The 17,491-nt window shown below is 54.0% G+C and overlaps 1 protein-coding gene across 4 annotated transcripts in view; it reads right to left on the reverse strand.

Moving 5' to 3' along the window:
- Window positions 1–17,491, reverse strand: part of KCNIP1 (potassium voltage-gated channel interacting protein 1) — a 265,584-nt gene that overhangs the window by 214,314 nt on the left and 33,779 nt on the right. Inside the window, exon 1 of one of the 4 annotated variants that reach the window (XM_080673177.1) lies at window positions 14,675–14,942. The exons of 2 other annotated variants lie outside the window; for them this stretch is intronic. In XM_080673177.1, the coding sequence (XP_080529303.1) occupies window positions 14,675–14,765 (91 nt within the window). In that variant the 5' untranslated portion in view covers window positions 14,766–14,942. Of the gene's footprint in view, window positions 1–14,674; window positions 14,943–17,491 lie in introns of those variants that run through there. One more of the 4 variants, XM_080673175.1, reaches the window with a different exon arrangement.

Consider the following 17,491-nt stretch of genomic DNA (forward strand, 5'->3'; position numbering starts at 1 on the left):
CACTCACACACACACACACACACACACACATACACACACACACACACACACACAAATGCAAATTCTCGGGCCCTACCCCAAACCTTCTGAATCAGAGGCTGTGGGCTGAGGCCCTGCCATCTGGGTCTCCATGAGACCTCCCAGGGGGGTTCCGATGGTCCCCCAAGATTGAGAGCCTCTAAGCAAGCCAGGTGGCCCTTCCAGGTTCTGGCCTCGGGCCTAGGGGCGGCTTCCCGTCACCCCGCCTGAGGCCTGCACCCTCTGAGGCGGCTGCGGAGACCTTTCTGTTGGTCAGGCCCAGCAGGGGAGACCTTTCTGTTGGTCAGGCCCAGCAGGAACTGGCCCCGTGCGGAGCGACCTTCTGACTCGCTGATCTGCTGCTGCATTCTTTACCGGGACCACACTCTCCTGGAGAGGAATGGCCTTGGATGGCCTCATATTTGCATAATGGCTCTCCTGTCCCCTTCCTCGCCTGAAGGAATGAACGGCTTTGGAATGTCATTTCCCAGGCTGGTGGCCAGGAGCAGCGGTGCTTTAACTCTTGTGGTCTCAGAACCACCTGGGCTGCTGTGAAAATGCAGATGTCCGACCTCCCCCTCCTAGTTCCCTGTAGCTGAGCGGGGGGCTGCATGTACACTGGACACACAATGGAGACAAGCAGGAGGGCCTTGGCCATGGAAGGGGGGTGTGGTGGGGGCCAGGGTAGGAGCAGGGTGTTGGTCCATGGAGGTGGAGGCAGCACCCTATAGCCACCTGCAGGTACTGGGGGCAGGTCGCGGGTGGGGGGGTGGCTCAGGTAGTGAGGGGCTCCCTGGGGGTGGAAACAGGAAGATGATGGCAGGAAGGGAGAGAAATCGTTCAGGTACTGGGGGTCTCTGCAGGACACACCGGAAGACTAGCTGTGTTCTTTCCTTCGCCCTGTGTGGGGCGCTGAGTGCACGGGTTCTCCTTTCGTTCTCCTGTATCCCACAGGTAGGGCGGGTGGGGATTTCCTCTCCGATGTCACCCAGGATTATGTGTAGCTCTGACCTTCAGCCCCACGCACCTTGCACTTCCTCCTCCTGGGGGAGAGTGTCAGGGACGGAGCTCAGTGCTGGGTGGGGAGGGGCACGGAGTGAATTGCAGAAATAGCCTAACAAAGACCCCTCCCGGCCCCACTTTACAGATGAGGAGCTGAGACTCAAGAGGAGTGAGCTGTGGACCCACAGACACTGGGACCCTCTGCTCTGAAACAGGAGTTCAAGTTTTGGCTCCGTTTTGCAGTGGAACTTCTAAGCAGGCTAAGGGAATCCAGACAGACTGGAACTTTGGGGATTGAGAAGAGGGAGGGAGGGCGCCCCCTGCCCGTGAGGAGCATCTAGAACTCCTCCAGCCTGCAGGGAAGACCAGTGAGAGGCTGAACTTCCTGGTCAAGTCTCACTTGGAAAAAGCTGGGCTGGTGGGTAGAAACCAGCCAGCTTGTGGCCTGTGCTGCCCTCTGCTGGTCCCTGGTGGTACTGGCAGCTGCTGGGCAGGGCACCGGGGGCAACTGTCTAAGACCGCGACTCTGGCCAGTTCCACTCCAGCTCAGGCCCACAGCAGCGGCATCCAAGGCCGGGAACTGAACACGCCCATCCTGTCCTCAGAGGAGGTATGACAGTCGTTTCAACTAACCCTCCTTGTCAATCCTGGTCCCTGCGCTGCTCCTCCTGTCCACAGAGGCAGGCAAACGCAGCAGCTTCCTGCCCGAGCATCCCTGGGGCACATCCTAGCCGGGCCGGAATTCCCGTGTCCTCCTAAAATGGCCCGTCCTGGTCTTCTGGGGCGGGGCTTGATAGCGCCCTATCCGGATGCAGGGATAACTGGATGATGTTAATAGTACCCACCATTAACTGGACACTGACTGCACCCGGGAGATGGATAGATAGATATCTGAGCAGAACAAAAAGGCAGAGGAAGGCAAATGTGCTGTTTGCTTGAGCTGAGACACCCACTTCCGCCCTGGGAGGTGGCGCTCCAGGTTCTTGGGCGGTCAGACTCCTCCTGGGACTCACACCACTGGCCCTGATTCTTAGGCCTCGGACCTGGACTGAATTACATCACTGGATTTCCTGAGTCTCCAGCCTGCAGAGGGCAGATTGAGGGCCTTCTCAGCCTCCATAGTCATGTGAGCCAATTCCTAAAATAAATTTCATACATATCTGTCTATCTATCTACCTACCTATCTACCTACACACACACACACACACACACACACAATCTCCCATTGGCTGCTTTTGTCTGAAACCCTGACCAATACCTAGGAGTTGTGGGAGCCTGGCTCTCCGTGAGTCAAGCCCAGCTTCAGCAGAGACTTGGCACCCCATGGACCCCAAATACCAGGGCCTGGGGCGGGGGGGCTTGGACAGCGGGGGTCTCAGCTGTGAGCCGACCTTTGGGATTGGAGCCCTTTCCAGTTTTCTCAGGTAGAGAAAGAGCAAGTACATAATCAGAAAAGAAATCGTACCTGGACCCAGAGTCTGATACTTGGGTTCAAGAACCAACAGCAAACAAGGGGATGGATGTCCCTCCCACGACTGAACTCGGGGAGTACAAGTCGCGCACGCGCCTCACTCGCTCTCCGAGCCGTTGTTGAGGAAATGGGGTCGCCTGCAGAGGCGACAGGCAGTGGCCCTGTGATGGCAGCGCTGCCTGGGAATTCGCGCGGCGAGGCCAGCTGGATTCTGTCGAGCTTGTAAACTTCACTGCTCTCTTCAATTCACAACCCAATTGCCTGCAAAATGAGGCCACTTCGGCAGGTCCCGTAATTGGAATTGGCTTCTCTAACTCCGAGGCGAGGACTGAACCTGCTTTGCCAGCATCTATTGACGGCAGGAGACGGGAGACGGCCCTGCGGGGGGGAGAGGGACCTGGAGCGCCAGCCCCTTTCCCCTCCTCCCACCAGGGGCCGGGGTCCTGCCTGGATGTCCTCAGCTGTGTGAGGAAGACGGACAGGGAGCGCTCTCTGGGGTGCGGGAGGCAGGCTGGCCCCTTCCCGTTGGGACCAGTGAAGATGCCAGCTAAAGGAAGGGCTGAGATCCAATAAGAACACATCAGTGGTAACGATAATCGCTACAGCGACCATTTCTGGGTCACGTCTTCTAAACCAGAAACTGCGCATCATCTCACATCACCCCCACATCAGACAGCTCTCCCAGCTCAGTCCTTCCCTGGTTCCTGACAGGGAGCCGGGCTCCCGAGGTGAGGCTTTGGTTTAGGCCAGCATTACAGAGAGCTTGCCTCAGCACAGGCTGCAGTGGTGCTTGCCTCCTAGGACTCTCCAGTCCTCAGGTGGAGATGAGGTTTTTGTAGTCACCAAACACCAAATAATAGTGTTGCATTGCCATACAGGATATGATAGGAGCTAAGGAAGCAACAATGTAATCCCCTTCAGGTGGAAGAGTTGTCCTGGAGGGGACAAATGAATTGGGCTTTGAAGGGTGTGTAGGAGTGTGCCAACTGGAGAAGGTGGAAGAGAATGCTGGGCAAACAGAACGACTTGAACAACACACTTCAGGGAGGGAAGAACAGGCACCGCAATGTGCTATTACCTAGGGCAGTGGTCGGCAAACTCATTAGTCAACAGAGCGGCAAACTGCGGCTCGCGAGCTGCATGTGGCTCGCGAGCCGCAGTTTGCCGACCACTGACCTAGGGGATAAGAACATAGGTGTTAGAAGAAGGAGGAGGAGGAGAGAGCAGGCTGGAGTCGGACTGCAGTCCATGAAGTAGGGTTCCTATGCTATGGACGCTGGGGACTCACTGAGGGTCTTAGCAGGGAGAGTGCCAGAGCCAGGCCAGTCCTGTGCTGAAACGTCCCCTCCAGGAGCAAGTGGGCTGCTGCAGGAGGACGCGTGTGGAGAGACTGGAGCAAGAAGTCGCCAGGACGTCACCTTGGGCTCAGTGGGAGGGACTTCCTAACGCTTCAAGCTGCACAGGATGGAGAGGGTGGTGTCCAGAAGTACCAGGTTCTCCGTCAGTGGAGGGACCCAAGCAGAGGGGCGGCCTCCTTCATTTCCTTCGCATCCTGAGACTCCCTAACCGCGTGGCCTGAGGAGGTGCCGGGGCTGGGGTCCAGGAGAGGAGGCGCTCCACGCACACTGCCCCACCCCTGCTTTGTCACAGAGGATGGCCGAGCCCCTGGGGCCGCCCTGCTGCAGGCTGCTCACTCAACAGCACCCCCCCCCCAACTTAAGGACAGTCCAGCTCTCGCGACAGAGAGGCCAACCCCAGATACCGACCTCCCCAGCCTCCCGGCAGCTGGGCCTGGACTACAAATCTGATCACGGGAAGTTCAGAAGGGGAAACGCTTTCCTCGCGTGTAAAGGTGGGAGGTGAGGGAGACCCACCTTCCTGCTGTCTCAGTTTGGATGGTGCTGGTCGGTGTGGCTGTGATGAATGCAGCAGACACAGCCATCCTGTGACTACGGACGGGGCAGCACGCGGGGTCACAGACGCCACCCCAGCACACGGGGTCACAGACGCCACCCCAGCACGCGGGGTCACAGACGCCACCCCAGCACGCGGGGTCACAGACGCCACCCCAGCACGCGGGGTCACAGACGCCACCCCAGCACGCGGGGTCACAGACGCCACCCCAGCACGCGGGGTCACAGACGCCACCCCAGCACGCGGGGTCACAGACGCCACCCCAGCACGCGGGGTCACAGACGCCACCCCAGCACGCGGGGTCACAGACGCCACCCCAGCACGCGGGGTCACAGACGCCACCCCAGCACACGGGGCCGCAGACGCCACCCCAGAGACTTGACATAATGAAGCTGCCGGATTAACTGCCCTAAAGGTGCCTACACCTGGATCCCTTGCTCCACAGACAGTAATACCAGGGCTTAGCCAATTCCAAGTCAGATACTATGCTCCTTGCTGCTAAACTCAGTCCGTCAGGAACACTGTTTTCATGACAAACAAGACAAAGGAAACGCACGTCTGGCTCTGAGAGCCCTGGCTAGGGACGCAGGCTGGGGCTTGTTTCCCGGGGAGACGGGAGAGGGCGCCGCATCCTCCATTCCCACGTGGGAAACCCTTTCCATGTGTGCCCTGCCCTCCAGGTCCGCGGCTGCCGCACCCCTCCCGGCCTCCTCCCAGTTCTAGATTCCCTTTCCATTCTCCTTTCTTTTGTGGAGCAAATTACACCCCCTCAGCTTCCTCACCGAGGAGAACAGGGCTGGGGACTGAGTCCAGAATTCAATTCCCAATTTCTGGAAGCTGTTGAGGATGAGCCCCGTCTGGAGGCAGGGGAAATGGCTGTGCCAAGCTAATTTATCTATTCCGTTCATGTTCCCTGGCGCCTGCTAGGTCCGAGACACCATTCTCGGGCTGGGAAACAGCGGTGAAGAGCCCAGATGTCTCTCAGGACGCTTACGTTCTAGCGAAGCAGACAAGAACCAGCAAGCTCCGAAACGGAGGTGGGGAGGGTGCTGCCAAGTGAATGAACCAGAGCGAGGTAATGAAGGGTGTCTAGGGGAGGACAGCTGTCCATGGAGGGCACAGGGAGGCCTTCCTGGGGAGGGGGCTTTGAGCGGAGGTCTGAATGACAGGTTGGAGTCTGCCATGAGATCTGGGGGTGGGGGTGGGGGGTGGGGAGGGGAGGAGGGTTCTAGCATGTGCAAAGGTCCTGAGGCAGGTGTGAGCTTGAGGATCCGAAGAAAGTCAGGGTGTCCCTGAATTTATTGGGTCTCCCCACAAAGGAGAGAGGCAGGGAAGAAGAAGCAAATGCCGGCACAGGTCATATGACACAGGCCATGAAAGGAGGTTGGGCTTGTGCAAAGAGCGAGGCTTTTAGACGGGAGAATGGCATGATCTGACTTTCACTTTTACAAGATGACTCAGGCGACGGAGTGCATGCTGGACGGAAGCGGGCAGGCATGGAGGCAGGGAGGCCAGACCGGGGAGAGATGACAAAGGTTTGCCTGGCTCCCCGCATCCTGCTCTGGCCTCCAGGGGTCACATCCTTGCCACAAGGTCTGAGGTATGTGGAGTTGGGAGAGCGATGTCTTGTCTTCTCAGACAGCCTGTGTGACGTGCTGAGGCTCAGACAGATCGGGGTTCACCTACAGGCCCTGCTGCTTCCTATGGAACCTTGGGCAGGTGACTTCCTTTCCATAGGCCTCAGTGTCCCCCTCTATAAAAGAGGAACAGCAGCGCCACCTTGTGGTGAAGATGAAATATGAGGCAAGCCCAACGGTACGCCCAACAGGCAAGGCAGGCCCTGACACATAGATATTGGCTTCATGCCTGCCTTTCCTTCCACATCACGCTCCTGCTGCCCCGCACGAGGGTAAAAAGGGGGGAACCCAAGTGGCCTGTCTGAGAAGTCCCCTCGTAATGAAAATGTCAGCAGCAGGAGAAAAGGAGCCGAGTGTTGCTCTGTCAGCGGTGATGGCAATGAATGATTTATGTCCAGGGTAATGGCAACATAAGCAGCTGTTACATTTTAAAAGCATCATGCAAACAATATGAAACATTTATTTAAGTGGCTGTACACTATGGGGAATTTGATTTAATCAGCCTTTATTTCCGTTCTCATTAGAATGAAGTCTGGCAGCCCTAGTAGACAGCCCTACCTCCGATCAGTAGCTCCCAGCTACTGAAAGCAAATATTTTTACTATTCCGCAATTAAACATTTATGCACACCCGGCTCCCCATCTGGCCCGTGGACGGGAGGGGTGGTGCAGTGATTTATGCTGTGGAAGTCTGGCACAGAATGAAGCAAGAAACACCCCCACGTCTAACAGAATTAATAAGCCATACGCAGGGCCCACTTGTGAGTGGAAGAGTTCACCGAATCCTAAGGTTCCTCTGACTCCTTGGGAGCTGCAGGCAGGTTATCTGAGGACCCTCGAGGTGGGCTTTTCATCTTTGCTCTTCTGGGCCAAGTGGATAGTTTATTTTTGTTTTTAATTCTAAGACCATCACAACTCACAAACCTTGGGTGATGCTAAGAGCATACTCTTAAATGATGGGGTTTATTGGAAATTCCATCAGATTTTCCATAAATTACGTTGCTAAATTTAGCATAGGGGTTCCTCTGGGCGGGGCGGGGGGGGGGGGGCAATGGAAGGGGCACACCAGGGGGGTTTTACAGTCCTGGCAATGCTTTATTTCTTAAGCCAGGTGGTGGCACCTGGATATCTGTATAATTTTGTAGATATTTTTGTATTTCTTAAATGGTGTATACTATGAATGGGAAAATAAAGGAAATTTGCTGGGTATTGGAGTAAAAAACACCCCTGAAATTCCAGCCTTAGCTATGTCACGTCTCTGTGAACCTCAGATCTGCCTCATGCCTTTTCTGGGCCTAATTTCCCTACCTATCTATCTATCTATCTATCTATCATCTGTCTAAAAGCAGAGTTGGACTACAGCAGTGTTTCTCAAACTGGGTCCCCTGGAACACTTCCCAAGTGATGTCCCTTTAAAATACAGCGTTCCATCGTTAAGTAAATCTGGAAAATTCTGCGTACTCCTACCCTCTGAAAATCATAGAATATGAAAAGTTCCGAAAGGTCCTATGGCTAAGAAGTCTGTTTTGGTCAATACCTATAACATCATGAGGTACCAGCATTCTGCAAAATGGCCTCTGAGAACTGTTATTCTGGATCATCTCAAAGGATTCCCGACTCCTGAAGTGAACAGGCTAGGCCGGCTTCCTGCCTCTGCACAGCACAAACTCTAAGCATCCCTGGAGGAAAGCAAGCAGACATCCCAGCCGCCACTGCCCTCTGGGTGAGCCAGCTGAGCACCCTTCCTCCCTGCTCCAAGCCTCCTCTTCCTGCACCTGGGCTCCTGCCTCCCCCCTCACCCCCCCCCCCCCCCCCACTGCTGAGCCAATCACAGGGACTCCTGGAGGCGACCTTTCCCTTCTCCTTGGCTCCCTGCCCTAGAGGTATACATTGTTGGGGCTTTCCATTGCTTAGTAGGAGATGATAAAGCTGGGGACCCAGTGCTCCAGATGTTGAAGCCATGAGTCCAGAACAAACGAGGGAGCCACAGCTCAAGCCAGGTGGCCACCCACCACAGCCCCGTGCTCTCCACTCTGCACCGGACTTCCCTGCCTGGGGCTGTCCATCAGCCCACCACCCTTTTCCCACCGGCTTTGTCCTCTCTTCTCTGACCAACAGAAATATAGTTCCAGATATGCAACTGAACAATTTCTAGTAATCATATTAAACAATAAATGGAAACAAGTGAAACAGTTTTAATATGATATTTAAGCCGATATATTCAAAATGGTACTATTCAACATATAATCAATAGAAAACAATTTACTCATGAGATATTGTAGATTTTTTTCCCTTGCTGTTAAGTCTTTGAAATTGGTGGCTGTGGCTCCCTCGTTTGTTCTGGACTCACGGCTTAAACTTTTGAGGACTGGGTTCCCCAGCTTTATCATCTCCTGCTGATGACTAAGACATGGTCAGGCTGGATGACTAAGACATGGTCAGGCTGGATGACTAAGACATGGTCACACAGCCAGGGGGTGACAGACAGGCTGAAACTGGAACCAAGTTCCCATCTCTCTCTCCCCCTCTCTCTCCTTTGCTTTAGACCTAGTGTACATTCCACCCGAGCTGCAATTTCCGCACGTCTATCCTTGCACACCCTCTCGGTGCTGTTTGTTTTCCTCATTATTGTTTATTGAGGGTAGTTTTGCATGTCTCCCTCGAGAAGACTATGTCTCCTTAAAGGCAGAAGCCACGTCTCTGTCTGCACGAAACCCAGCAGGATCTCCAGCACAGCGCCGGGCACCCTCTCAGCGCTAAGGCAGCCAGGCCCGCCTGCCAGGCCACTGGGCTCCAGCACAGGCGCCTGCCTCGAGTGATGGGTTACATCATCTCATCCACACGCAGCGTGTTCAAAGTCCCCCTCAGCCGTGGGGTAATGCAGAAGTCTAGAATCACATCGGCCCTCATGACGGATTCTCAATCAATGATTCACTTTGGGAAAAAACTTGGTTAACTAGAATCCTCGAATAGCCACAGCCAGCTTGAATGAGAAAGGTACAGCTCGGAAGAAACCAAGTTTTTACCAAGGTTTAAAAGAGAAGCCCTTCACACCATCACCACCCAGCAAAACTGGTGTGAGAGAGCGGAGACCTGCCGTCTTGAAAGATGGTTTTAAACATGCATTCAGACAAAAAACAGCATCATTTTCTGCTGAGTCTTTTTTTTTAAAATATATTTTATTGATTTTTTACAGAGAGGAAGGGAGAGGGATAGAGAGTTAGAAACATCGATGAGAGAGGAACATCGATCAGCTGCCTCCTGCACGCCCCCCACTGGGGATGTGCCCGCAACCAAGGTACATGCCCTTGACCGGAATCGAACCTGGGACCTTTCAGTCCGCAGGCCGACGCTCTATCCACTGAGCCAAACCGGCCAGGGCCATTTTCTGCTGAGTCTTTATGTGATCAGGAAACAAGAATGAACCATGATTGAGGTTCGCTAATAGCGTGACTTGAGTTTGCTCTGTGGGGACCAACTCAGCAACAAAAGCCCCTCCCAACAAGTTCTCCCTTTTGGGGAGCTAATCCCTAAACTGTGCCGTTTCTCTGGATGCAGTTTTATTGGAGGTGATTGTCCAAGGAACTTCCGTCCACTAGATGGCAGTGTGCTCGCGACCTGCTCTCACAGGACCTGCCCCTCAGACTTGGCTGCACTTGTCCAAAAGCAGTGCCAACTTGCCACATGTGGCTATTGAGCCCCAGAAGGTGGCTCGTCCAAAGGGAGATGTGCTGTAGGGGTAAAACGGCCACCAATTTCAAAGACTTAACATCAAGGGAAAACATCTACAATATCTCATGAGTAATTGTTTTCTATCGGTTACATGTTGAATAGTACCATTTTGGGTCTATTGGCTTAAATATCATATGAAAACTGTTTCACTTGTTTCTGTTTATTGTTCAATGAGATTACTAGAAATTTTAAAATTGCATATCTGGAATTATATTTCTGTTGGTCAGAGAAGAGAGGACAAAGCCGGTGGGAAAAGGGTGGTGGGCTGATGGACAGCCCCAGGCAGGGAAGTCCGGTGCAGAGTGGAGAGCACGGGGCTGTGGCGGGTGGCCACCTGGCTTGAGCTGTGGCTCCCTCGTTTGTTCTGGACTCATGGCTTCAACATCTGGAGCACTGGGTTCCCTATCTTACATGGGCACACACATGTTACCGTCTCATGTGGACGCCGGGAGGGTTAGCTATAGGATAGCCATACGCTGTGCTCACTCAGGCCTACATCCTGATGCAGTTATGAACAGCACCCCCTCCAGTCTCGGAACTGTCCCAGTTAGAGCAATAAATTCTACGGTCTCCCTGGTTCCGTGAGATCACGCATACTGTACTGAGCACTGGTGTGTGCACAACTTCATATGTGAAAAGATCACACAGCTCAGATATGTGAGATAGTGACTTCCCCTTCTAGAACATCGTGTCATTTCCCCCTCCGAGCTTGAAGCAGAAAAACCCAGTCATCTTCAGGTAAGTTCATCAGCTATTTCAGAATTCTATGCAAATCCATAGCTCCATCTACCTGTCACCTTCCTCCTTCCAGGAGGAGCATCTAAGTTGGGGGTGGTCAGGCAGGTCGACGGCACTGGGCGGGGAGGGGCACTGCTATTTACATTATTCCCCCCCACCCCCTGACTACGTTCCTCCGCCTTCCTGGGCACTGCCCCCATGGCTGACCTCGGGTCCCGCCATGGTCCGCACTCGTCCTCCGCTGGGGAACCTCACACGTCTCTGGTCTCTGCCTCACAGCCTCCTGGGGCCTGGCCGTGGTTTGCCTTTGCAGAGGTCAGCACTGGAGCTGGGTCTGCTGGGCCCCCTTCCTCCCAGTCACTCGGACCATGACCACTTTGGACCACGCCGCAGAGCCAGACCACCCATCCATTCACTGACCACGTGGATTTGTACCTGCCCTGGCCCGGACCTCTGGCTGAGCTCATGGGCACAGAGACACATCAGGCCACTGGGCTCAAAGACAGCACAGCCTTAACCAAAACCCCCCCGCCCTCCAAATAAGGAGTGGAAAATGACCCCTTCCAGGAAAGGCATGCAGGGAAAGGCTATGGGATGGGGGAGGAGGAACTGGTCCCTGTGGGATGGAAGCCAGGGAGGGGACCACGTGGGGATGAGATGATGCTGCACGTCCTGGGGGCACACCTGGGGAGGTGGAGAAACCACGATCCACAGCGGACCCAGCACGAGCAAAGGCCTGGGGACAGGACGGCCTTTTTGTATAAAGACTCCGTGGTCTATGCACAGAGTTGGTGTGGAGAGAAGGTTATAAATGTGAGTGGGGTGGTGAGAAATGAGGCTGAGAAGCATTGTGGAAGGTGCTGGATGAAAGGCTGGGGACTCTGGGCTTGGTCCCAGGGGCACTGGTTTTGGAACAGGGGGCAGATGGCGTCAGGACTCTACTGCAAAGAAGTCACACATAACACGGACAGCGGGGGGGGGCGGGCTGATGGGCGGGGGAGAGGAGGCACTGGGTGAGGGAGGTGTTGGAGCGATGGTGGGAAGGGGGTGTTCGGAAAAGACATCGCTGGGGTTGATGCCACAGGCTTTGCGCACCCATGGGATGTGAAACGTGAAAGGAGGGGAGAGAGAGATGACTGCGCCGTTGGGAGCTGGTGTGGGGGGGGTGTGCCTGTGGGAAAGGGGAGGGAATTGAGTGTGGGAATAAACTTAGACATCCCGTCACGGGCAAGGGTAGTTTTATGAGTTTCCTGCTCGTCCAAACGGAGGTGTCCAGCAGGCAAGACCAGGTATCGGGATACAAGGTCAGGTTGGGCAGGTCAGTTTGGGAATCATTCTATTTTAAAGAATTAGGACTGAAGAAAATCGGGTGAATGTATCTGACAGATTCGCAGCCGGAAGCGGACGCCACAGGACTTCTGGGTGATTTGGGGACGGCTGACTCACCAACAGACTGATGGTGGCGCTGCCAGCGGGTGTCGAGAAAACACCAGCGAGGTCAGGGCTGAGGGCTGGGGGCTGGGGCGGGGCGGGGAGGGGGCAGAACCCTCACTCTCCCTGCATTGGGACGGGGAGATCACCAGAAGCCAGACAACAACAGGATGCGGAGAGCCAGACATCCTGACAGTGACCCCCTGCCCCGGGCGACCGGAGAGGGAGCCAGGCGAACGGGACACCCTCACCTCGTGCTCCCCCCATGGGCTGCGAGTGGGTCCTGGGAGAGGGAGGGAGGTCCTGGCTGAGCCGCCACAGCCCACTAACTCCTCAGGAGAGAATAATTTACGGCTGTTTATTCTTTTATTCAATAACTTTTATTGAGTTTCTTTCTTATTACAAATGTAGTACATGTTCATTGTAGGGCAATTGGAGACTATAGACCAGCAAAAAGAAGCAATGGAAAATCACCAGGAACCCCACTGTTCAGACAGAATCGCTGTTGACAAACAGGCAATGCTCCTGGGCTTTTTCGTTACCGTGTACAGGGTAGGTGTCTTCCTAGGCTGACGCATACGGCCCGGTGTCATTCTGAACAGCTTGTTTCACATGGAGGCACCGCATCTATGTAATTAACGCCTCTACGTGGAGATGCGGGTTGTGTCCTACATTCTGATCAAGACCTCATCTCTGTCGCCCCATATTATACCCCGTGGGCTCAGTTCCTAGAAGTGGCATTGCTGAGGCAAAAGGTATATTCATGTGAAAAGATGTTGTGGCTCACTCTGGCGTGAGTTCAGAAAAAAGGAAGAATATAATCTAAGGATGTCCATGTGGACTTCTTGGCCAAACCTGGTTGAGAACCCTTAGTGCATCTGGATAAATTACCTAACCTCTCTGGCCTCAGTTTCCTCATCTGTAAAATGGGGGCGATGGTGACAGTGCCCTTCTCACCGGGGAGTCCTTCAGCCTAAGGCCCTGGGAAAGTCACAGCCAATTAGCAGCATCTCCTCACTGGCCATTGTCCCCTCGGGGTCTGGGGCACAGAAGATACTTAGTAAACGTTCACGGGGTGTGTGGCCACACACATTTGCCTTGAGAGAAAGTCTGGTAAATATAATGATCTGCCATCCCAGGAAAACAGCACTAGAAGTCCCCTCAGAGGGCATGGGCGGGAGTAATGAAGGCCCAGCTCCGGAGAGGTCACGCCTGGGTGTGGGCCCTGATCCTCAACCCTCCCAGGCGTCTCTGCAGCAATGCCCAGCCAGCCTCAGCGTCCGTTCTACCGATTCACTGCGGTCCATTCAACGTCCGCGGAGTTCTGCCTTTTCACCCTTCCTCGTGTGTCCTCCCAGCATAATTTAATTCTCTGCCTTCCTCCAAAACCAGAGCACTCTGCCCACAGAGACACGGGCCACAGTGTGCATTTATAGCATCCTTATTAATCCCGCCCTGACCTCTGCGCCCGGTGCTCAGTCTAGGGAAACAACTTCAGTTCCCTTTCCACGGGGCCCATTAAAATACCGTTCTTTTCATTGGTCCAAAACAGAAGATGAGCTAAAACACACACACACACACACACACACACACACACACACACACACACACACAAACAACAACCACAAAACCCCACACCTGCCAGCCTTCCTCTTCCATTGGAGGGTGTAGGAAGGACACGCAGACGGGCCGTGTTGCGTCTGCAATGCCCTGTGTGGAGCCGGGGACCTGCACGGGGCACGCTGGCCAGGCAGGAGGCTGGCGGAGGCTCCTGGGCCCTCTGATGGCTTTTCCCAGCCTTCTGATGGTTACACTGGAGCTTAGAGCAAAAACTGCAAAACTGGATCATGCTCTGGATTCAAATTTGGCCATCAGCCAAGCTGGCCTTGGAAAACGCTGGTCAGATACTGTAGCTAACCTTTCAGATCCTCACCCTGAGCTTTTGAGTATTCACCTCTCAAACCCTCACAACAATACATATGAGAAATGTATCATTTTTTCCATTTTTTAGGTGGCAACTCTGCCGAATTATCTAGGTGCAGGCAGCATACGGCGTGGCTAATGCATGAGGATCCTTATGGAACTGGCTAAGACCCCCGTTCTCTGGGCGGAGGCCCAGGGACCACGACGTGATGATGGGAGCACTGGGTGCCAGGCCCCCTGGCCCTCTTGGCCAGGAGCCCTGGTACAGGGCATCACCCACCCGCCCTCCATGGTGGCCCTGGTGGCAGAGGTGGGACCTGAACCCAGACGGGCCTGGATCTGGAGCCTGTGCATAACTCCTGCACAGCCCACCTCTGCGGGGCGTTCTCCTGGGACTCTCTGTCCCTGAGTTACTACTGGAACTGAGACCAAAGGTGGGGGGCGGGGGAGACGTAGCTCAGTCTTGTTGGTTTGCTAAGAGCAAAGGGCAAGTTCACAAACACACCGAGATCCCTGAGGGCAACCCTTCGGGGTCTTAAGACGTTGAAGGGAACACGGGGTGGGGGTGGGGGCAATCTAGTGTCCGTCTGAGCATGAGCCCAACCTTGGAGCTGCCTATCATGTGGGGTTTCCATGCAGGTCACTTGGAATCGAAGGAAAAAAAATCCCGGAAGGAGAGATTCCATATACAAATAGTGGATTTGCCAGATATTGGGGTTACAAATGATTTAAAAAATATATTCATTTCAAAAACGTAAGACTAGGATTAAGCTATGTACAATGAAAAAAAAAAATCAATGCACACTTTACCAAGTGGAAATCCGAGCTGAATGTTCCTCTCTGGAGAGCGGGCATTCAAACCTCTCTGGCATGTCTGCGTTTGGAGTGGGGACCTCATCATCCGTCCCCTGCCTCCGGCAGATGCAGGAGGAGACTTAAGGGGTGTCCTCCGTGGCAGAACCAGGACGGTGGGCTCCTGTGGGCTGTCCCAGGCCCTGTCCTCTGCAGTGAGAGGCCTGGGAACAGCTCTCTGGTGTTTCAGAGCCGGGCGAAGCTCCCCTCTCCGAATCCCTCTGGCACGCATGGCCCACGCCACACAGGCGTCCCGCACACCAGCGCCCTCTGCTGCCCCACTGCCGGAGGAGAGCTCGGGTCGCAGAGCCAGCACAGCAGGCGGAGCCTGGCGTTCCCAGGGCAAAGGCCGGGACCCAAACTACAGCTCTGCCTTTTCTGGTTCCTGCATCTGCTCCTTGGCACCTGCTGTGTGCCAGGGCCTGAGCCAGGCCTGGCATCCAGAGGTGAACTGGCCACCATCTCCAGCCTAGGGGAGCACCTGGCCTGTGGATGGACCTACACACTTGAAGCCAGTGTCTTCCAAAGTTAAGGTGACCACATAAAACCGGGACACTGTGGGGAGGGACAGGGGCTGACTGGAGTGCACACAGCTGTTTTGGGCTAAGGGGGCCTGTGGTCACTCCACCACAGCGCAGTCTCTCTGTGTGGAATTGCGGTCACAAAGTGCAGTTTAAATGAAAGGAATTTAAACAACTTAAAAAGAAAGTCACCACGTTCCTTCAAGCACATGAAAGTAGACAACATTCATAATTCAGTCATGCTACTTACTACTTCTCCTCTAGTCCTGGATGTTTCCTGACTGTGGCTGCTCCAAAACCCCTCACATGTCAAAATGGAAAATGCCGCCTAGGATGCCTGACTCACATGGAGTTTTGGTCACCTCCTCCCTCTCCAACTCTTAGCTCTATGTTACCTCTGCCCCAGCCTCTGTGACAGCAGCTCTCGCTCCTCGATCTCCAGAGGGACAGTGGGACCAAGGGAAGGAGAATCGGAGCATCTAGGACAAAGGACGAAGTATTTGGGGGTAGGGAAGGCACATGTAGATAAATCTCATCAACCTTGTTCCCGACCCACACAAGGATAGATAACACCTAGGGAGCTAAGTTCCATGATAGAACACGCCCACATGAAGGAGGGGCACTTAATCCAGCTGGCCCTTAATACAGAGTTATTGAATTATGATTTAAATGCTCTGAGACTTCAGTCAAATCACTTAAGTCTTCTGAGCTTCAAATACCTCTTTCTGAAAAATAAGTAAAGAGTCAAGTGTATGAATGAAGAATAAATAAATGAATGATACTGTGACAGTCATGGCCTGCTGACCAACCAAGTTTGATGCCTCTTAGAGCCCACAGTGCTGTATTCAGGCTGAGAAGCAGCTGCTTATCCAGGACTACATTTCCCAGGATCCCTTGCAGCTGGGCGGGACCATGTGACCGGTCCTCACAAATGAAACTTGAGAATAAGTCATGCATTGTCACTTCCAGGCCAAGTGGTTAAGTATCAGGCATTTCATCATCCACATTCTCTCTCTGCACTCACTTCTTCCCTGTAGTCTAGTGGCTGGATAATGCCCGGGTGACCTCAGGGCCATAAGACAGAGGAGCCACATGATAAAAGGAGCCTGATTCCCCTAGAAACCATCCATCCAAAAGCATACACACCGGACTTTCCAAGAGCGACAACTGCCCTGTTATTGAGTAAAGCCATTAAAATCTTGAGGTTGTTGCAACAGTTAAACCATCTGGGCGAATTCACCTCCTTCTTGGGGTTATTACGAAGATTAAATGAGATGAGTGTAGTAGCTTGGATGGTTGCACTGCTTCCCCTACTCCCCCCTATATATGTCCATGCCCGAATTCCAGGAACCTATGAATGTGGCCTCGTGTGGACAAAGGGCTTTTGCAGATGTAAGTAAGTTAAGGATCTTGCGATCACCCTGGGTGGAGCCTAAGTCCAATGATACCTGTCCTTATAAGACAGTTGGCTGCTACATCGCTGGCTGCAGCTGCCTAAAGTGATGATGCAGAAGAGGAGAAGGATGTGAAGACAGAGGAAGAGGTTGGAGCAGGGGTCCTCAAACTACGGCCCGCGGGCCACATGCGGCCCGCCGAGGACATTTATCCGGCCCGCCGGGTGCCGCTGCCTGTCCTGCTTAGCAGCCGACTCGTCCCGGGCCCACAGTGCGCATAGGAATTTGTTCATAGTTTTTTTTTTAAACTATAGTCCGGCCCTCCAACGGTCTGAGGGACAGTGAACTGGCCCCCTGTGTAAAAAGCTTGAGGACCCCTGGGTTGGAGTGTAGTAGCCACCATCCAAGGAACACCTGGGGACACCAAAGCTGGGAGAGACCAGGAGGGACCCTCCTCTGGAGCCTCTGTAGGGACATCACCCTGCTGACCCCTTGGTGTTGGACTTCCGGCCTCCAGGACTGGGAGAGAATACATTTTGTTGCTCTGAGCCGCCCAGTTCATAGCGATTTGTCACAGCAGCCCTAGAGCCCAACACAGTGAGGAATGCACAGGGACCAGCACCCTTTCTGGCATGAAGAAAACTCTCAATAAATGGTGATTTTTTTAAAAATCAGCTCTTGAATGCCTCCACGGCTCCCTCCTAGAGACAGGGTCTCCTGGGAGAGGATGTCCTCCGAGACCAGGCACAGATCAAACCTGTGCTGTGAACGCCCAGACAACATTCTAGCGAAGCTTGCCGCAGTGTTCGCACCGAGAGTAAATGCAGGCCCTGAGCTTTGAGGGAGCGATCTCATTATTT

Source organism: Plecotus auritus, assembly GCF_963455305.1.
Source record: "Plecotus auritus genome assembly, chromosome: 6".
Taxonomy (NCBI): Eukaryota; Metazoa; Chordata; class Mammalia; order Chiroptera; family Vespertilionidae; genus Plecotus; species Plecotus auritus.